We start from the raw sequence: 22,905 nt of genomic DNA, 5'->3' as shown, positions 1-22,905 counted from the left end.
TGACTTAGCCTGCCTAACTTCCTTTGTGACTTGATTACAGACTAGCTTATATCTGCTGTAGTCTTCTATGTTGCCTGATAATTTATATCAAAACATGCATTTTTCTTTTCTGCCACAAGTCTCATTAATTCATCTGACATCCGTTTAGGCCTGAACCTTGAACAGTATTTCTTAGTTGGTATGAAAAGCCGTAGCCTTCAAGATTAAGTCCCTGAAGCCTTCCTATTTAGAATTCACCATTGGTAACATCATCAGTTGATTCCACTGCATAGAATTTAAAAACTGTCTGAGACCACTGTAGTCACCTTTACAAAAACGCTTCCCTTTACCCTTGATGGTAGTTACATCTTTAAGTAAATTCCACATCAGCACACTGTGATCACTGTAACCTAATGTTCCTTTATCTGCAAATTCTTAATGCATGATAATCACTGCCGATAATCAGATCAAGGGTATTACTCCCTCTGGTTGCCCCTAGAACATGTTTCTGTAGAAAACAATCCTCCAGTAAATCCACAAAAGTCTTGCTAGTGTGCAAGTGACCAACCACAAGTTCCAGTAAATATCTGGAAAGTTAAAATTCCCCCATTACAAGACATTCTGATTTACTGGTCCATTCTGTTTCTCTGCACAACTGTTCATCAGAGTCATTAGGCCTATAACATACTCCTCTCATTTTCCCCTTCCCAGTGTTTGTCACACCAAACAGACTGAACATTGCACTGTCCACCCATGTCAACTGGATGCACTTCCTTAGATTTTGTGTGTTCTTAACTAACAGCATAACCCCTCCTTTCTTCCTACCCTGTCTGTCCTTTCTGTCCACATTGTACTCCCCATAAATTCTCAATCTGATTGTTGAAAGAAACAAAGCCAGAAATAAGAATACAGCCGAAGGACAAAAACAGTACAGAAAACTAAGAAATAAAGTGACCGACTGCTGATGGGGTTAGTGTCACCTATCTGGAAATGGTGACATATGGAGCAGTGATTACAGATTTATATACAGCATTGGACAGAGAGGAAGAAATGGCGTTGGACTTCTGTTTACAAAAGAATGGGGGGGAAAATAAAAAAAAAACCTTATCTTAGTGATAGAGTATTGATGGCAACAATGGATTTAAATATAATACAAGACTATCTGCCAACAAGCAACTGTGATGATGATGAAATAGAAACCATGTATCAACAACTGGAAGTACTAATAGGGATAGTAAAAGATAAAGAAAATCTAATTATCATGGGTGATTTCAATGCAGTGTTAAGACAAGGGGGTCATTGAAGAAGCAGGACCATTTGGACTTGGAAGAAAAAATAAGAGGGGAGAAAGACTATTAGGGTTTTGTAAATAACAAGGATTAATTGTTGGCAACACACTTTTTGAAGTACCAAAAAGAAGATGCTACACTTGGAGGGCCCCGGGAGACCTACAACAAAAAAAAAAAACATACTAGATTATGTTCTAGTGAAGAAGAGATACAGAAACCAACTAAAAGCTTGTTTCAGTCATTCAGGAACAGATATGGAAAGTGATCCCTCACTAATTATTGAAAAATGAGAGCTAAGGCATAAGAAAATGTGAAGAATAAAAGATGGAATGTGAGACTATTACAGGAAGGCAAAGTGGGAGAAGTTTAAGAGAGAAGCAGATGCAATACTTGAAACAGAAAAAAAAAAAAAAAAAAAAAAAAGATCGAATGGAAGATTGTGAGAGACTCTGGAAGATACAGCAAACGAAGTAATTGCACACATGAGACGGCAACCAAAAAAGCCATGGATAACAAGTGAAATTTTCAACCTTATTGTAGAAAGAAACAAAGCCAGAAAGAAGAATACAGCCGAAGGACAAGAACAGTACAGAAGACTAAGAAATAAAGTGACTGAGGAATGCAGAAAGGCAAAGGAAAAGTGGATGAATGAAATATGTAAGTAAGTTTTAGACAATTTAAAAAAAGGAATGAATATAGGAGTACAGGTGCAACTCATACGTTTTGCAGATGATATAGTGGCACTAGCAAAAAATGAAGAAGAGTTTAAAAACACAGAAGAAGTTTTAAGAAGAAGAAGTAATAGAAGAAGTTTTCTTAGAATCTGGATTAAAAATTAACACAAAAAAGACAAAAATAGTGGTTGCTGAAAAGAAAAACATACATAAGAAATAGATAACAAGTAAATTGAACAAGTAAGTTCATTTGTATATCCTGGAAGCAACATACAAGAGGATGGCAAAAGCCATTTAGAAATAAAAAGGAGAATTGCTACAGTGAAAGAATGAAAAAGAAATCATTTTTTGCAAGCAAAATAAGAAGAAAAGAAGAGATTTGTAAAAACTTATATATGGAGTATATTGCTGTGTGGATGTGAAACATGATCAATAACAGCAACAGACTGGAGGAGAATTGAAGCATTTGAGGTGTTTTGCTGGAGAACATTGAAAATCAACTGGAGAGACAAAAAGACGAATGAAGAAATCCTCGGAGTAGTTGAGCAACAAAAAACAATCAAGAAAACCATAATGAAGAGGAAGATGCGGTTCCTAGGACACCTCTCGAGACTCGATGATTGGATAGTAAACATACTAGAAGGACAGCTTGAAGGGAAAAGAAGCAGAGGACAACCAAGAATCACACTTTATGATATGCTCAGACTCTCAAGAATGAACTACAGGGAAACTAAACAAAGTCCAAATTCGGGATGAGTGGAGAAAAAAAAATCTCTATGGAGACAGGGCTTGGCCCTTAGAATGATAATGATGATGTGCTGTTATGTCAGTTAAGCATGTTTCTCTGACCTATTCATTTGTTTTTCTCTCTCTTAGCATAATTGCCAGCATGCTTCTTTCCATCCCCTGTCGTGTTACTTTCAATCTTTGGTAATCTTTATGTTGAATCTCAGTTATCAGTTGATTCAATTATTGCTCATCTTAGTTGTCCAAATTATTCGCTGTATGATTCCTTTGGCCTCAAAGGTCGTACTTGTGCATATGTCCATTCCGATATTCCCTGTCAGAGAATTGGTAATTTGGAATCTCCTCTTTTCTATCTTCTCTGGCTTAAAATCTCTCTACCTCATTGTGTCAAATTCATCTGTTGTCTCACTGTTCTCCCAACTCCACTAATCACTTGGAGCTCTTTGACTTCCTCTCTTTGCAACTTGACTTTCTCCAATCCAACTTTTCTAACAGTGAGGTAATTTTCCTTGGTGATTTTAATGTTCACAACTCCAGCTGGCTTCCGTTTTCTAGTGACATCGACGCAGCTGGTCAAGATGCTAAGGCTTTTGCAATTACTAATGACCTTGCACAGGTTGTTTATTTACCTACAACAATACTGGACAGTCCCAGCCAACATGCTTGATCTTTTTCTCACAAACAACCCTTCTAAGTACACGGTCGAAGTGAGAGGTCCTTTAGGCACCTCAGATCACAACTTGGTGATTCTCTTCTCCAATGGAACCTTTATCTCATGGCTGTTCCCAACCTCGTATTGTTTGGCATTACAAGAATGCAAAATGGGATTACCTGCGAGATTTCTTTTCCTTGGTTGGATTACTGTTTCAAAACTTGCGATGTCATTGTTTGCTCAGATCATGTCAGTGAAATTATTCTTGCGGGAATCCTTTATCCCACACTCCACTTTAAAATCTCATCCTTTATCTAAACCTTGGTTTTCCAATAAATGTGCAAGCGCTGTTCAAGAGAAGAATGTTGCATATTGTAATTGGCTTGTTTCTAATTCTTCAGTGTCATTTTCTGCCTACACCAAAGCTCGCAACAATTGTAAAGCAGTTATTAATCAGTCCAAACTAGAGTTTGAACAGTCTAAGAGTAGAAAACTTGCTTCTTGCCCTAATAGTAGCTGAGCATTCTGGTCTCTTGCCAAAGCTATTGGCCGCAACTTTTGCCCATCTCTGCTCCCACCTCTGTCCAAACCAGATGGTTCTGTAGTCACTTCAGCCAAGGATAAAGCTGACCTGTTAGCATCCCATTTTTTTCTTCCAACTCGTGTATTAATAATCTTAGTAAAACACTTCCAAACACGCTCCATTCAATGCCTCTTGTGGTTTTCCGTGAAAAGGATTTCAGAAGGATTTTGATAAATCTTGATGCTAAGAAAGCTCCAGGTTCTGTTGGTATTTCTCCACTTGTTCTCAAAACCTGTGCTCCTGAACTTACTCCTATTCTTTGCGGCCTTTTTTCACTTTCTTATTCCAAAGGTGTTTTTCCTTCTGCTTGGAAATTTGCTCATATCCAGCCAGTTCCTAAAAAGGGTGACAAATCTCTCCCATCCAATTATCATCCCATTGCGATTACTTCTACTCTTTCTAAAGTAATGGAGAAATCAATTAACCGCCAACTCTTAAACTACCTAGAAACCTTCTGTCTGATCAATGATTGCCATTATGGATTACGTCAGTGTCGATCCACTGGTGATATTCTTGCTTACGTTACCCATTTATGGACTAATTCAATGGAAAAGTTCGGTGAAACACAAGCAGTTGCTCTTGACATCTCAAAGGTGTCAAGAGCAACTGCTCTTGACACCTTTGAGCAACTGTTGATTGTGTTTGGCATAAAGGTCTTCTAAACAAGCTGTTGATTGTGTTTGGCATAAAGGTCTTCTAAACAAGCTTCCATCTTATGGTTTTACAACTGTTTTTTGTAATTGGTTATCCAGTTTTTCTCTCTGATCGCTCACTGAGGGTGATGTTAGATGGCTGTCTTCTAACTTCCCCACTAATGCCGATGTCCCCCCCCAAGGTTCAGTTCTTTCCCACACTCTTTTCCTCTTGTATATTAATGACCTTCTTCCATTGACTGGAAATCCTATCCATAGTTTTGCTGATGATAGCACATTGCATTCTACTTTCCGTTTTGAGAAACCTTGCTCTGCTCAATCAGCTTCAACTTTTCGAAAATCTGCTACCAATTCCTTAAATGCCAATCTCCAGGTTATTCTCCAGTGGGGCAAAGACAACTGAGCTGATTTCAATCCATCTAAAACTCGGTCTTGTCTTATATCTTGCAAAAAGGATTCGGCTGCTCCTATGTTTATCTTTGGTGACACTCTGATTTCTAGGCAAAATGATATATCTCTTTTGGGATTACCCTGACTTCTGATCTCTCTTAGTACAAGTACATTACAAATATTGCTTCCTCTGCATCTAAAAAAACTTGGTTTTCTCTTTTGCTCTCAGCGTTACTTTTCTTTTAAACAGCTGTTCACTCTGTATAAATTGCAAATCTGCCCTACCATGGAATATTGTTCCCACATCTGGGGTGGTGCCCCCAAAACCTCTCACAGGCTTCTAGATTCCATTCAGAAGAGGGCAGTTAGGTTAATTAATGATTCATCTCTTACAGTGTCTCTCTCCACTTGCTGTCTCATAAACGTACTGTTTCTGCTGCATGCCTCTTCTACAGATATTTTCATGGGCATTGAAAATATCTGTAGAAAAGGCATGAATTGGCTTCTATAATTCCCGCTCTCTTTCAAAACAGTCCGAACACATGCCACCACCAGCCAACATCCATTTACTGTCCAACTTCAAACTCACCAAACTAACTTTTCATTTTCCTCGTTTATTCATTGAACTGCCGTTTTCTGGAACAACCTTCCTTCATACATATTTCCTGAAAATTAGTCTAGAGAAGTTCAAGTGCAATGCCAACCAAGCATGGTACTAAGTACTATAGGTTCTAATACCTCTCGTTTGGGGTTTACATAAAAAAAAAAAAAAAAAAAATGTTAGACACCATGTTTCACTTTAATATATTACAGGCAAAAGAGACTGATCAGATACTTTTCATTTAAACTTCTTCGAATTTTTTTTTGTCTTTAAATATATTTCTCATTTTACCATATGCTATCCGGCCGGGACGTACTTATGAACAGGTGCATGAGGTGCTAGCCTCGGGCCTCTTCATAGGGGGGGGGGTTGTAATCTCAATTTTTTAGCACCCTGATCCAAACTAAGGCCCAGTTTTACTTACCATGTAAACAGAGACAGGTAAAATTTACTGGAAGTGTGGATGACTCATTTCTATGAAACAACAGATAGTAGTAGTGATAGAGGCATGTGATGCAAGAAAGCAAGCATATGAACTTTTGTAGCATCAGCCAAAAAAAAAAAAAAATTCACACAACCATTCCCTCTAAAATTTTTTCCAGTTCCTCCTTGAATTTATTTAAGCTATCCCTGTCCACACCGACAGGTGGAAGTTTTTTTCAGCAATTAACCGCCCACTGGCTAAAGGCAAATATTCGCACATCTATTCTACAACAGTCTTTCCTCAATTTGAATTTATGCCCCCTCAGGTTCATAATCTGAGCTATCGGAAGAATCCCATCAGAATTCAGCATGTTCAACCAATTCAAGGCCTTATACACCTCAGTCAGATCACCTACGAGGGGATCTGATTGAGGTGTATATAACTTAAGCCTTTCTTGGTAAGAGGGGCCCCTTCGTTCCTCACCAGTCTTATTGCCCTTCTCTGTACATGCTCAAGCAACTCTACTTCCTTCCTAAAATGAGGTCTCTAGACCTGTATGCAGCACTTAAGGCATAGCTTGACCATTGCCTTATACAAAGAGATGATCGCCTCCTTTTCCCTGCTAGCAAAATTTCTATATATCATGGACAGGCGCCTCTGTAGCCAGGTGGGAAGGAGCAGCAGTGCATAGCACACGCTTCTTGATTAGACCGGGGTTCGAGCCTGTCACCACCAAATACGGAGGATGCGGAAAGGTCAGGGAATGACCACCGCATTTCCCGGAGCAATATGGCCTTGGTTGCTAATGCTCCTAAAAACCAAATAACAAACAAAACAATATCATGGACAAAACTCCATGACCTACTCTGGCAGCCTGTCTCCACTGCTCAGAAAACTTTATATCTGACTGCACAATTACCTCCAGGTCTCTTTCATTGTCCACTGCCCTCAGTGTAACACCACTCAGTTGTACATTTCTCTGGGGTTACTGCTACCCATATGCAGTAATTTGCATTTGTCAATGTTAAACTTCAGTTGCCACTTCTCAGCCCATCTATCCAAATTTTCTAGATCCTTTTGCAGTAGCACACTACCATTACTGTCATTAACAACCCTGCCAACCTTTATCATCTTTTCCACTGGCTATGGTTACAAGAAAGCAGCTGACCAGCATAACTTCTCTGTATAGTATGTGGAAGAGGGAGTTGTAAATGTGTTTCCATAATTAGTGGACACTGCTAAATTGTGGAAAGTTAATCCCTTTAGCTTTTAATGTGCTTTCTACAGCAGCAGCTCTATTGCCATTAGAGGCCAGTGGTGCAAACACCACATGCTCAGGTCTCTCAATCCATTCGTTATGTGGAAATTTTATTCATTCTACAGAAACTATTTTAATTGGCCCACCCATGTATTTGAGAATCTATGTAAGCTGAGACCTGGAAACTGTTTTTAGTTTAATTTAGCAGTTAAGGTGTAAAGTTAAAGTGTGATACGTAGGAGTGCACTCATTTGAAGTAAATATAGGCACGTATCTATATCTTTGTTAAAAATTTAAATATATCTTTGTAATGTTTCGTTTTCTATTGTGATGTGGCATATGTTTCCTTTATTGAATGCCTTTTGGTTTCTCGCTCTTAAAATATGAATTGATTAAGTATGTAAATTTTTTATAGCGAATCAATATCATTTTTAGTTATATTATTATAATCTCTTTTGAATTAAAAATCTAAAATTGCCAATAAACAACAAATTAAATGAAACAGTAATTAAGCAATGATATATTAATATTTAAAAAGGTATTAATCATAATAGCAGCAAATTTTTATATGAAATGAAAAAAGCAATTGTATTTCTTTAAAATTTTTCCTTTACCAGCTTTGAAATTAACTATTGAATATGCTGCTAGATGTAATATTAATTAATTATAACTTACTTTTCCAAAAATGGTGTGCCATTTTAATATCATTATAATACTATATTAGAACACTCATTATAAAAATATGATTAAAAAATAAAGAAATCCTTTATTTTAATGTTAAATTAGTTTCCCCTTGACCACCCAATATAAAAAGAAGATTCGAATCAGGAGCAGCAAAATGAAAGAAGTGAAATGAACAACAAATAACTCAAAGGCCATCAAATTTATTTTATTTATTTATTTTTTTTTTACTGCCCTCTGGATCTGCAAACAACAATGGACAAAAAGAAACCTAAAAAAAAAACTCAAATTCAGCATCTGCAGTTGATGCAAGCAAGAATTCAGAAATAACAGTGAAACAAGTGAACCAAATTTCTTGAGGACAAGAAGATAGCATGTGCTGGAATACAGATCTATTAGCCAAACATGACCAACTTGAAGAAAATACAGAACAAGCACATAGGCAAGAAGATCGTGCAAGTTGAACTACAGATATTAATTCGTATAAAGGTACGATGCCTCAAATTTAGCCCAGAGATATTGCAGAATGGCCACTAAATATACATGCGAGTTTAAGTTGTATGTTTGTAGAATACTATTTAATAAATAAATCTCAAAATTTTGGTAGAATTGAAAATTTGAAAGTAAAATCTGCACAGTGTGACAGAGTACGCTACAGAAATTCCTTTTTAACCGTGATTAAACTAATAGAACCAAAGAAAAGTGCAAGAGGTCACTTGTTACTGACACTAGTAAGTCTGTGTATAGTTTCATTTGCAAATTATTTTCTACCTCATTAAATAAATTTATAGCTGGATTCGACAACTGGAAAAATGTATGTAGAGCTTTACCTGAACACTAGCGCTCAAAGGATCATATCCAGTGTACGTGGATATATCAAGAAAAGGTGTCAAACAAAATAGGATGTATTGATAAGAAGTTAATAAAACAGAGTGCCAAGGAAATTATTGGCTCGATGTTTTAAAAAGAGTTATTGCTACAATTCAATTATTAGGTGACCTTGGTGTAGCAGTTAGAGGTAACAATGAAAATATATATTCCAAATGTAAAGGAAATTTAAGTTGGTTGGAATATCTTAGTCAATTTGTACTTTTAAAAAAATCATAAATGTCTGCAAATTGCAAACCTGGTAAAGCAAATTACCTTTCACACAAAACTTGTGATGAGTTTATAAATTTAATGACAAATAGCATTAGTAAAGGTACATGATGTAAGAAAGCAAGCTTTATATAGTATCAGCCAAAAAAAAAAAAAAAAAACCCTTCTCATTTCACCCATCCACTCGCTCCAAATGTTTTAGTTCTGCCTTGAAACTATTTAAGCTATCAACTTCTATAACAACAGATATAAGTTTGTTTCAGCAATTAACCCCCTATGATTTACTTTTTGGATGGGCTAGCCATTTAAGAGTACAGTGGTATTTCTTTCACTCTTTAGTGAATGAGATCTGTGCTGTTTTAAGAGTTTAATTCAAGGCTAATGAACTAAGGAAGTCGGCAAGGTTAGTTGTCTGCACTGTGACCTCTGGGACAACTTATGCACATCAGCACTATTATTTGATGGAAAGGACACTTTTAGGTTATCTGTGACAGTTAGGATGCTGTTATGGGTTTTCTACTTGCTGTTATGGGAAAGGATGAAGGGCTGCAGCAAATAGTGTGACAGAGTTCCTCATATATTAAAAATATGTATAGCCACTATCTGTAAAATATAGCCACCATCCATTTGTAAACTATGTGGAGCAAAAATAAATAAAATATTTTTAAATAGCATTTCAATTTGATTTATATTGTAGTTAACTTCTTTGCTTAATTTTAGTTTTCAAATTGTTTTGAAAATAGCTCACTGTATGTTAATGATTACACTATTTTAAGCATTTATATATTTTTAGGTGTGTAATATGTGTTTCAATAAAAATGTATCAGAATGGTTAATGCTATCTACAAGCCAAGGGAATGATCAGTCATTTACTAATGTTCAGATGGCAGTCCGGGTAGCTGTTTACAGCATCCTGAATGAGAAGACATCTATACAAGAGACTGGTGCAGCATTAATGTATAACTTATCACTAAGAAATGTAAGTGAAATTTGCCCCTTTTTCATTTATGTTATATGTATATGCATGTATTAAAGTTGAACATCACACATACAGTTTGTCAGTGATTGTAAAAATTTTTGTTTTTAAAATTTCCTAATTTATTTTTTAATATCATTTTACTTGAAGTGCAGTTTTTTATTTTATTAATAATAATATCATTTTGAAACTTATAGCAATAACATTGCTATAATTTTCAAGCGGTATATTTGGTTCTAGTAAACTCTTATTGTAATGCTCCTGCACGTAATATGCTGCTTCTTTGTAGTCTTCTCCACTGGTGAGGCGTTACTTATTTGAGGTAGTACAATATCATGGCAACACATTGTGAAGGTATTCACAATATGAGATATAATTAAAATTATGCCAATTTAACTATTTTGTTAGATGGCTACAAATTAAACTGATGCTATTGTGCTGACCTATACGTTAGTACTCCTGGTAGTTATAATATGGGTAGATACGAAATTTTTTGAGCAGTGTATGACAGCCAGGAAGACCCCGTGGTGTGCTATCAATGATTTATCGAACATTATCCTTTAGAGATATGGAGGTCATAGTTCTGCTGTGTAAAGTAGTCAGACCACATTTGGAATACTGTGTTCAAGTATGGAGACCTCATCTGAAAAAAGACATTGAGGTTTTTGACATAGTCCAAAGACAGGCAACTTGCATGGTAAGAATGGCAAAAGGGTTGGCATATCAGGAAGAACTCAGATTACATGGGCTACAGAGCTTAGCAACCAGGCACCTCAGGGGTGATGTGATTAAGGTTTATAGGAGGGGTTAGTACAATGAATGAAAGTGAAATTTTCACTATTATACAGAATTCCAGAACTTGGGGACATTTAATTCAAATTACAGGGGAAGTGGTTTAGTAAGTTTTTCTTTCAGCTAGAAAGTCTGATTGCTGAACAGGTTGCTTTTGCAGGTAGTGGAGGCTGACAGTTTGAATGAATTCAAAAGTCAACTGAATAGTTACCTAATGTGAGGAGGGAAGCAAATAATTTGTATTTTCTTATGTTTTTTTTTTTTTTAGTTTATCCTTGGCCAGTGCAGCAAAAGCCTGTGGCCTCCTTGTACTACATTGCTATCATTATTACTATTGGCCTTTTTATATAATAAAATAGCAGTTTATCATCCAGGAAATGAAATAATTATATCACATTGGTTATTATACCATTATATGATCAGTAATATTAGCCATATGTTAGATAAAATATATCTAATCAGACTTCCATCTTTTGTTGTGGAAGTTGATAGCCTAAATAAATTTAAGACTGAGCGGGACAGGCATTTGGAACGAATGGTAGGGGTGAAGTGAGTGGGTTTTTTTTTTTTTGGCTGATGCTGCATACGCTTGCTTTCTTACATTATATGCCTCTACTAATGCTAATGCTAAAATATATCATTATATATATTTCAGAACATTGAAGATATTGCCACAGAACTTGCAACAGCTCTCATTCAGTTCCTGCATAGTGATGATATTTCAGAAATGGCAGGTGAGTGGTTTCTCCCTTTTGCGTATAGAGAGTAATTATAAAGGAACTTGGCTTATTTTTAATGCTAAATGTGATGATGATTGGTTGTAGACTTCTGAAGTTTGTTTTTGTAGTATGAAAGTTACTGCAATTCTAGAGTTTAGGTCCCCATCACCAGAAAATTACCATCTAAATTCTACCTTTACTTGTTGAACACTGTCTAAGAAATTTCATCTATAGGATTTTATTTGTGCTCAGTACTTCTTCTCCCTCCTATCACTGAGGGTGTGCCTCCCTCATTCATTTTACTCATTCTGTTCAGTTGTATACATGGCTCTGAAGGAAATGAGTAAATCAGGTTTCCAACCCTAAGGTTTTTAACAGCCAAGCTATTTGCAGTCTGCACCCCAGGCCCCAGATGTGAACTGCATGTTGTTCCTCATAGCAATAATATTCACCAATCTGATTGCCCTTCCTCAAAGTCTAGAATTTCTATCTTTTTTTTAGATGTAACTTTCAATTCTGAATAGTTTTCTTATTGCAGCCTCACCATCTTATTTGAGAAATAATCAGATCCTTTTCTTTAATTGTAAAGGTGTAATGAATTATTGGCAGGACTGTGTTCCCCCATAGTCTTCTCTATTCATCCCTCCCTTTAAGTTATTCCTTGGTTTCTGTTCCTCCTTTCAAAGCACTATATTTAATAGCATTAAATATTAGTGTTAAAACTTAGAATTTAGTAAAATTATAGAATTAGAATTGTAGTAAAATCTCAAACAGTAAAACTAGTTTGACAGATTATGACCATATGCTTCTTTCTGCTTTTTCCGATCTCTTGGTGGCTAAAAACAGGCTTTATATACGTTACATAGTCCTTTTGTGGCTTGTCACAATTTTTGGCATCAAAATGGAGCCATTTATTCTGTATTACATGTATGTTTAATTCTTGTAGATAAATTTCATTGGTGCTGCTGTTCTACAGAATTGGCATCTAATTCTTTGCCTTTCTTCTTTATATTCACTATTTCTGTTTTCTGAACTAACCAATGTCAGTAAATATTTTTTGGAATTTGTCTTCAGTTCTCTTTTGGTTCTAGTGTATTATGGGGTTCATTAAAATAAAATGTGCAGAATAGATTAGCAACAGAAAAATGCTAAGAAATCAAAAACTTTTTTTTTTTTTTTTCGTAAGCAAATGTTGATTCAAATACTCAGAGCTTTTTGTATAAGAATATACCCATGACTATAGTGAAGCATGCTGATCTGTTATATGGGAAACTTCTCATAAATCAAAAGTTTTGAAAAATGTAAAGCGTTTCTAAATCAGAATTTTGGAAAAAAGTTCAGTCTTGGCAAGGCAGCAGCTATTCTGCATAATGTTTTTGCAGAATAGTTGATTATGGATTGTGAAGCTTTATACATATATATTTATTATTTTCTTTAATGTTGACTCCTAACACAAAAAGGAACTTTTAGTATTGTAGTATGGTTCAACAGCTGTGAAGACAAAATATTATGTTGGGCTTGACCTTCTAGATTGTAAAATGTTCAGTACTTTCAAAATTAGAATAAATAAAATAACCGAAACATAAAATATTATAGCAATCTACATGGTATGCTGTTATGATAGACAACAAAACAGTGTTTGTGCATTCAGTTCATTTACATGCCGAAAAAATTTCAACATGTTTGATGGTTAAATTTGATAAAATTCTTGTGAAATATATATTTTATTTCTTGGAATGTGCTAAAAGAAAAGGAACTCTAACAAAGAGGTTGCCAAGATGTAAAAGATGTATGGAAAGGATGGGTTCATTTGTTGGGTGATGAGAACTTTCCTATCTGAGGCAAGAATAAAATAAATTAAAGTCACTTCTGAGGAGGGGAAGTTAGAAGATTTAGAATGGCTCTGACCACTTAGTTGCAACAGCAAGAAAATTGTTCTAGCACTGTCAGATGGTGAAAAGCTAGTTTTAAACAACTGATTTATTTTTCTGAATTAAATATTTTTGTAAATGTTTCTGTGAATAAGGAATTTATGCTTTGGTCTACTTTGTGTTACATTAATATTTGAGAAAGAAAACAATTCTTCAAACAGACATTTCCAGAGAGTTGCAATTTAACTTATTTTAGTTATCCCAAATGTTACTCATCTGGCACTGCAGATTTAAAGAAACCCTAAATTTAAAGTAAAAAATTCTTTAAAAAAGTCTAAATTCTAAGTAATACCAACATTTGTGGAATTTTTTTATTTTTTAGAAATGTCAGAATGGACATTTTAAACAATAACAAATGCATTTGCAAAGATACCACTTTAGGGCAAAAGGAGTCATTAAACAAATAATTAGAACAATGATATGTGTGCTGCTTGAGGTGGCTAATAATTGAAATTCTATTTAAAAGATAATAAAAATGAATGAGGTGTGGCAAAATGTAGATAGAAATTGATACCATTCATATTGGAATTGAGGTAATGTGTATTGATGAAATTAGTGGTGGCAAAATCATGCAAGGAACAAGGATTACACAGCATCATTAGCCCGATATTAAAAAAAAAAAAAAAAAAAAAAAAAATTCATTTTCCCATCCCCCTTCTAATAATTTGTCCTATCTTTATTTAAATAAATAAACTAGACACTTCCATAAAGCTAGGATGGAGTTTTTTATTCCAACAGTCAATTACTGTCTGTCCTAAAGCCAGAAAACAATTGTGTATGTGTGTCACCCAACATGAAAGTCACTTCTGAAGGGGGTTGAAGAAAGAGTAATGATGCCATCAGCATTTAGTTTGTTCAATGCATTTAAAGCTTTAAGCACTCATCAAATCCCCCCCACCCCATCTCATACGTGCCCAGTTTCCATATGCTGCAGAACTGAAGGCTTCTTTGGTAAGAGAACCCTTTTTTGTCTCTGACTAAACTTGTTTTCTCTTCTCTGCACCTGTTCCAACAATTTCCACATCCTTCATATACTGAGATATACAATCTAACCATTGCCTTATGCAATGGGATAATCAAATCTTTGTCTGTGCTACATTTCTGTTGGCAAGATTCCTGCGTATCTTTGACGGAACCCTCCTTGAGCTGTCTTAGCAGCCTATGCACACTGCTTACAGAACGTCGTATTGGACTGTGCAGTCATCCCTAGGGCTATTCCTTTTCCCCACCTTGAGTTTTGTACCACCAATGGGATGTTTTCTGCAGTTCTGATCAAATATTCTATTTGTATTTATCAATGTTAAACCTCAGTTGCTATTGTTAAGCCTATCTGCCTAATTTACTCAGGTCTTGTGAATACTTTCTGTATCATTAGCAGATGTATACATTAAATTTGATATGCATGTATCAAATAAGATTGGTGCTCAGTGCCCTGACAGACATCTAATATCATCTAATATTATGACACCAGTCATAATATTAGATGAAGATTAGTATCCATTAATAACTGCACCACTCTTTGTATCTTGACATTCAACCATCTCTTTATATATAACAGTAACTTTCCTCTAATGCCACAATTTGTAGAGCAGTCTTTTGTGTGGAAATGTTTTAAAAGTTTTACTGAAATCCAAGAATATGATGTCAAAATAATTTTTTGCATTCATTTCGATTAGTAGCTAATCTGATTGGTCAGACAAGATCTTCCCCTTAAATCCATTTTATTGCCATATAACTGCATACATGTCTGTTTATTACTCACTTTACCCTTTTAATTCTGCCTTTCCTCCTTTCCTTCTTTATCCTTTGAGAATAGTAAAGAGATTTGCACATGTCCATCTGGTAGACATTTTTTGCTGCTGTTTTCAGTACAACCTTGGATAGATTCCATAAGTCTGATATGCTTTTTTAGCTTCAACAGTTTCTATTTATGATAACTAAAATTATCATAATATCGTGAAAACATTAAACTCTTAGTTAGGATTGCAAATTATTTCTAGTATGCCCTAAAATGTGGAAATGCAAAATATATTAGGATATGTTGGGCTATATATATATATATATATATGGGATATGCAAAATATTTATTCAATTTGTCAACAATATGTGAAGACTAGTTAAGTTATAAATGACTAGTTATGTCATTTATACCTGTTAGACCAAATGGTTTATCCCTTTCTTTCTTTCTAGACTAAGAAAAGAATTTTTTGCCACTGTAATGTGCATTCTTTAGCCAATGACTTCTCAAAATCTGACTTGGCACACCTGCCTCCCTCTCCCTTCCCATTATTAACTTGAGTGCAAGCTGGTTTATACTTGGTGTAGGTTTCTGTGTTCCCTGATAATTTATAGTCATCCCATGAATTTTGCTTCTCTGACTAGTTTTATCAGTAAATCTGATTTCTGCTGAACACTTTGAAAGTGTCTTAGCTGGTATAAAACAACTCATTAGCTTCTGTCAGTGCTTCCGATATAGCATTTATTAACATCAGTTGGTCACGATAAAAGGAATTTAAGCTGTCTGCCACTACTGTAATCATCTTATGCTCATCACAGTGTAACTTACTCATGGTTTGCTCAATGTTAATTGGATATTTTCGTTTAGAATTATGCTTCTTAACCAAGAGCAAAACTGTACTATTAGAATAGATTAGGTTAGCATTAGCATTTGTAGAGGCTTATGATATAAGAAAGCAAACTTGTACAGCATCACCTCCCAAAAAAAAAAAAAAAAAACCCTCTTCCTATTTTACCCATTCATTTGCTCTAAAAGTTTGCCCAGTTCTTCCTTGAATTTAAGCTAAAGGCAAACTGCAAGAAGAATCCCATCTGCATTGAGCCTGCCAAAACCATTCAGGGCTTTATACACTACACTTCACTCAGATCACCTTGCAGGTGCCTAGCCTCCAGCCACTGCAATTTGCAGAACCTAAGCCTTTCTTGGTAAGAGGACCCCTTCGTTCCCCTCACCAATTTTGTTGCCATTTTTTGTACTTGCTCAAGCAACTCTACACCCTTCCTAAAATGAGGCCTCCAGACCTGTATGCAGTACTCAAGGTGTGGCAGACCATTGCTTTATACAAAGGGATAATCACCTCCTTATCCCTACTAGCAAAATTCCTGTATATCATTGACCAGATCCCATGACCTGCTGTATTCTTCAGGCAGCCTGTCTGCACTGCTCAGAAAACTTTATATCAGATTGCACATTTACCCCCAGGTCTTTTTCATTCTCTACCACCTGAGTGTAGTACCACACAGTTGATATGTTTCTCTCTGGGGTTACTGCTACCCATATGCAGTATTTTGCATTTGTCAATGTCAAACTTCAGTTGCCCCCTCTCAGCCCAACTTTTATAGATTCTGTTGCAGTAGCATACTGTCATTAAGAAACCTGCCAACCTTTGTATCATCTGCAAATTTGGACAATAAGCCTGATATGCCTTCATCATTAATAAATTTACAAAACAATGGGCCCAATACTGACTCCTGAGGACCTCCACGAAGAGCAGTGTCAATTGATTAGCACTGTCTTCTCCCACTCAACCATCCTTTTATCCTTAGCAGCAATTTGTTGTTAATGTCATATTGCTCCAATTTGAACAATAGTCTTCCATGTGAAACAGTATTAAAAGCTTTCCTAAAATCCAAGTATATGATATCAAAATTATTTTTTACATCCAGTTCCTTTGTGACCACATAGTATCCAATCAAGTTGGTCAGACAAGGCCAACCTTAACAAACCCATGCTGTGCCTGAATTATTACTGCAGTCTTGTCTAGATGATCCTGCAGTGCTTTTTTAACCAATGACTCCATTATTTTAACCTGAACACTAACAGGTTTGTAATTAGTTGTTTCACCATTTGATCTCCATTTATGAATTTGGGATACATTTCCACATCTCCAGTCTATGGGGGGTTCTCCCCTGAGTCAAAGGATGCTCTCATAATTATGGCTAATGGTTTACTTCCTTTGCTTCCTCCTTTAATATAACTGGGTAGATCCCATCCACCCCAGGTGCCAGCTATGTGAGCAGGATCATCAACAGTCAAACCATTTACCAAGTGGACCAATCTAATTCATCCCCTTCGTTCTAGAGTTTATATAAGTAAAGAAGTCCTTGCTTTTTTTCATTTCATCCTTTGCCAAAGATTTTTTTGTTCTGTTTTGTGTGTACACATTGTGTTTGTCATATTCAGGTTGTGCTCTGTGTAAGTGTGGCACTATCTTTCTGAAATTTTTATAATATGTGGATTCATTGACCTAACCAGTACTTGGGATTAGGAATTTTTTTTCAAGGTTTACATCTTTTAATAGATGTAGTAGTAGTAGTAGTAGTGGCATGTGATGCAAGAAAGCAAATGCGTGAGCTTATGCAGCATCAGCCAAAAAAAAAAAAAAAAAAATCACACCATTCCCTCCAAATGCCTGTCCAGTTCCTCCTTAAATTTATTCAACCTATCAACTTCCACAACGACAGATGGAAGTTTGTTCCAGCAATTAACCACCCGCTGGCTAAAGGCAAATTTCCGCACATCTATTCTACATCTGTCTTTTCTTAATTTGAATTTATGCCCCCTTAGGTTCGTAATCTGAACAAGTGGAAGGATCCCATCAGAATCCAGCGTGCTCAACCCATTCAAGGCCTTATACACCTCAATCAGATCACCGCGCAGGTGCCTAGTCTCCAGCCACTGCAATTTGCAGAACTTAAGCCTCTCTTGGTAAGAGGATCCCTTCATTCCCCTCACCAATCTTGTTGCCCTTCTCTGTACACGCTCAAGTAAATCTACATCCTTCCTAAAATGAGGCTTCCAGACCTGTACGCAGTACTCAAGGCGTGGCCTGACCATTGCCTTATACAGAGGGATAATCAGCTCCTTTTCCCTGCTAGCAAAATTCCTATATATCATTGACAAAACCCCATGACCTGCCCTGGCAGCCTGTCTGCATTGCTCAGAAAACTTCATATCTGACTGCACAATTACTCCCAGGTCTTTTTCATTTTCTACCACCTTAAGTGTAGTACCACACAGTTCGTACGTTTCTCTGGGGTTACTTCTACCCATATGCAGTACTTTGCATTTGTCAAGGTTAAACTTCAGTTGCCACTTCTTAGCCCATCTGCCCAAATTATCCAGATCCTGTTGCAGTAGCACACTGCCATTACTGTCATTAACAACCCTGCAAACCTTTGTATCATCTGCAAACTTCGACATTAAGCCTAATATACCTTCATCAATATCATTGATAAATATACAAAACAACAGTGGACCTAACACCGAACCCTGTGGGACTCCACTAATAACATTAGTCCAAGAAGAGCAGCACCCATTGATTACCACCCTCTGTCTTCTCTCACTTAACCATCCTTTTATCCATTGTAGCAACTTACCCTTAATACCATTCTGCTCCAATTTGTACAATAGTCTTCCATGCGCAACAGTGTCAAAAGCTTTCCTGAAATCCAAATATATGATATCAAAATTATTTTTTGCATCCAGTTCCTTTGTAACCACATTATAATAACGTATCAAATTTGTCAGACAAGACTTTCCCTTAACAAACCCATGCTGTGTCTGAATTATTGCTGCAGTCTTGTCTAGATGATCCTGCAATGCATCTTTGTTTGTTCCAATAGTTTGCCTGTTCGTGATACATTGATGTGTAGATATAGAGTTGGCAGGGCAGGGTGGTGAGGTTTGTTGTATGGGTACGAAATTTTTAGATAACAAATACACACAAGGATTTGCTATGTTCCTTAATATAACTTGACTTTTGCAGTGCTTACTTCCCCTCCCCACCCAAAAAAAACAAAATTGGACTCCTCTGGCCACAGGTGGTAAAATAAAACTTCGAGGTTTAGCTGATCTAGATGCAACCTTGCATTGATTTTCAATAGGTTTCTCTAGCAACAGGTGGTAGAATAAAACTTCGAGGTCAAGCTGATTAGCTGATCTAGATGCATCCTAGCATTAATTTTCAATAGGTTCTATCTAGCAGCTGTTCTGCAAACAGTTTTAAAAGGTATACCCTCATAATATATGGAATATTGGTATTTGCCATTCCTGTAAAACCTCAAAAGGCATAGCATTAGTAGAGGCATATGATGCAAGAAAGCTTATGCAGCCAAAAAAGCTTCTCAGCCAAAAAAAAAAAAAAAACCTCCCCTTTCACCTCTCCATTTGTTCCAAATGTCTGTTCAGCTCAACCTTAAATTTATTTAGGCTATCAACTTCCACAACAAAAGATGGAAGTCTGTTCCACCAATCAACTAACTAATTTGCCTTTAGCCTGCCTAACCCGCTGGCTAAAGGCAAATTTCCTCGCATCTATTCTACCACAGTCTTTCCTCGATTTGAATCCATGCCTCATCAGCATTCAGCTTGCTCAACACATTCAAAGCCTTATACACCTCAATCAGATCACCTCGCAGGTGCTGCAATTTGCAAAACTTAAGCCTTTCTTTGTAAGAGCACCCCTTTGTTCCCCTCACCAATCTTGTTGCCCTTCTTCGTACTCGTCCTAGCAACTCTATATCCTTCCTAAAATGAGGCCTCCAGACCTATATACAGTACTCAAGGTGTGGCCCGACCATTGCCTTTTATAATGGGATAATCATATCCTTGTCCCTGCTAGAAAAATTCCAGTATATCATTGACAAGACTCCATGACCTGCCCTGGCAGCCTCTTTGCACTGCCCAGCGAACTTCATATTTGACTGCACAATTACCCCTAGGTCTTTTTCACCCATTTCCCTCAGTGTAGTACCACACAGTTGATAGGTTTCTCTTTCGGTTATTGCTACCCATGTGCAGTACTCTGCATTTGTCAATGTTAAATTTCAGTTGCCACTTCTCAGCCCATTTGCCCAACTTATCTAGATCCAGTTGGAATAGCATACTGTCATTAGTGTCATTAACAACCCTGCCAACCTTTGTATCATCTGAAAACTTGGACATTAAACTTGATATACTTTCATCAATATCATTGGGCCGAACACCAAACCATGTGGAACTCCACTAATAATATTAGTCTACAAAGAGCAGTGTCCATTGATTACCACTCTCTGTCGTCTCCCCATCAACCATCCCTTTATCCAATGTAGCAACTTTCCCTTAATGCCATACCTCTCCAATTTGTACAGCAGTCTTCTGTGTGCAACAGTATCAAAAGCTTCCTGAAATCCAAGTATATGATATCAAAATTATTTTTGATGTTCAGTAGCTTTGTGGCCACATCATAGTATCCAATCAAATTGGTCAGACAACACCTCCCTTTAACAAACCCATGCTGTGTCTTAACTATTACTGCAGTCTTGTCTAGATGATCCTGCGATGCTTCTTTAACCAGTGATTCCATTATTTTCCCCAGAACACAAGTTAAACTAACAGGTCTATAGTTACTTGTCACCTTTTGAACCCCCTTTGTGAATTGGTTATACATTTGCACACCTCCAGTCCATGGGGACCTCCCCCAAGTCCAAGGAAGCTCTCTTAATTATGGCTAAGAGTTTGCTTACTTGCTTTGCTGTCTCCTTTATTTTAACTGGATAGATCCTGTTTACCCTAGGTGCCTTTTTTGTGTTTAACTTCAACAATGTCTCCTCCACTTTGCTCTCAGTTATTACAAAATCACATGGCAGCCTGTTAAAGTTCAGGCACTCCCCTCATGTGTGAATGTAGGTGCAGAATACTCATTCAGTTTATCAGCTACCGGAGCATGATTATCAATAGTCAACCCATCTATGTTGAGTGGAACAATTAGATTCATCTCCTTCCTTTTATAGTTTATATAAGTAAAGAAATCCTTGCTGTTTATCTTAGCATCCTTTGCCAAAGATTTCTCCTAATCTGCCTTTGCCTGCCTAACCTCCTTTATGACTTTATTATACACTAGTTTATATTTGTCATAAGCTTCTGTGTCACCTGATACTTTATATGCATCCCACACATTTTTCTTCTCTGTCATGAGCCTCATTAGTTCATCTGACATACATTTAGGCCTAAACCTTGCACAGTGTTTATTAGTTGGAATGAAAAGCCTAATAGCCTCCAAATTTAAGTCCTTGAAGGCTTCCCATTTAGAATTTAACGTTGGTAACATCATCAGTTGATTCCACTGATCCCAAAAAAACCATCTGAGACCCCTGTAATCACGTTTACAAAAGCAATAGCTCTTCCCTTTAGCCTTGCATCTTTAAGTTTGATAACGAGAGTAGCCTGTGCGGACGTTGCTTTTTGCCTCTCCTGGAACAGAAGTTTTTTCTGATTTATTTTCTGTTTTATTAGCTTAAATTGGCATATTAACTTATTTTCTAGAGTAGCTTTATATTCCTATTTACGATACTTAGTTTAAAGTAACTTGGATAAAGATTTTGTAGGTATGATTTAGTATCAGTAAGGGTATCAAATCCACGTGTTTACCGTTTGTAAATTGCCGCCATTTTTTGTTACGCGATACAAAATATCTCGAACTAGATAGTATAAGCTTAGCTTAGTATAGTATAGTACATAATATTGTCAATTAATCAGTAAATCTATTAATCTTGTTGAACTTCATTGTCAATTAAATTGTACTTTTAACTATATACATATAACGACTTAGATTACATAACAAATAATTAGTAAAAATAAATAATTAATACTTAACTTGATATGGAAATTATATAAAGGGATCTCGTAGATAACACTCGATACTGAAACATAAATATAGCATTATAACTGTTTTGAGATACAAGTTTAGGGTTTTAATTTTTGTACTGAAATTGAAATTTTATTGAAATTAAATCGAAATCATGACTCAGACCAGAGCAGCAAAGCAAAAGGTTCAAGCAAATGGGAGTGCTGTGGCTCAGGGGAGAACTGAGAGGGGGGGCAGTTGCCTTCTGAATCACAGCCTTTTAAAATGCACTTCTTGCTTGATGTTTGTGGAGCAGTCGGGTACGGGACATGATACTGCCATGGGAGATGTCTTTGTGTGTGCGCGATGCAAGGAGTGTAAGGAAATCAGGCGGCAACTCAGCGTTGTTTTGGGCCTATATGAGAGCTTGAAGGACAGGGTGGATGCCCTCGAAGGATTAAAAGTGAGGGGCCCATCAAGCTCTCAGCTGCCCACACCAATGCCAGAGCTTGCACTTGGTCATCACGCAACACAGCAGCAGCCCCCAAGGCAGAATGTGCTGGTCCCAAAGGAACTAGTAGTTGTGGGTGACTTTATTGTCAGGGAAACGGGAAACATGCTTTGTAAAAAGGATAGGTGGAACAGGACCAGGGTATGTCTGCCAGAGGCAAAGATTGATGACGTTGTAGAGCGGATATCATCTTTTAAGGGCACAAAAGGTGATATAGTTGTACACGTTGGCACTAATGATATTAAGAGTAGGAGACCAGCGGAATTACTTAACAAGTACAGGTCACTGTTGCAAAAAAGCCGTGAATTAGGGTTGAATTTGAA

General features: G+C 36.6%; 1 protein-coding gene across 1 annotated transcript in view; it reads left to right on the top strand.

Annotated features, from left to right (window-relative positions):
- The window catches only part of LOC150086329 (uncharacterized), a 120,192-nt gene that overhangs the window by 84,409 nt on the left and 12,878 nt on the right, over positions 1 to 22,905 (top strand). The window contains exons 8-9 of the mRNA XM_090371306.1: positions 9,823 to 10,008; positions 11,453 to 11,531. Of these exons, the coding sequence (XP_090227432.1) occupies positions 9,823 to 10,008; positions 11,453 to 11,531 (265 nt within the window). The remainder of the gene's footprint in view (positions 1 to 9,822; positions 10,009 to 11,452; positions 11,532 to 22,905) is intronic.

The sequence above is a fragment of the Mastigoproctus giganteus genome, chromosome 4 (assembly GCF_048544385.1).
Source record: "Mastigoproctus giganteus isolate SK-2022 chromosome 4, ASM4854438v1, whole genome shotgun sequence".
Classification (NCBI taxonomy): domain Eukaryota; kingdom Metazoa; phylum Arthropoda; class Arachnida; order Uropygi; family Thelyphonidae; genus Mastigoproctus; species Mastigoproctus giganteus.
This window is presented reverse-complemented; position numbering and strand designations above follow the sequence as displayed.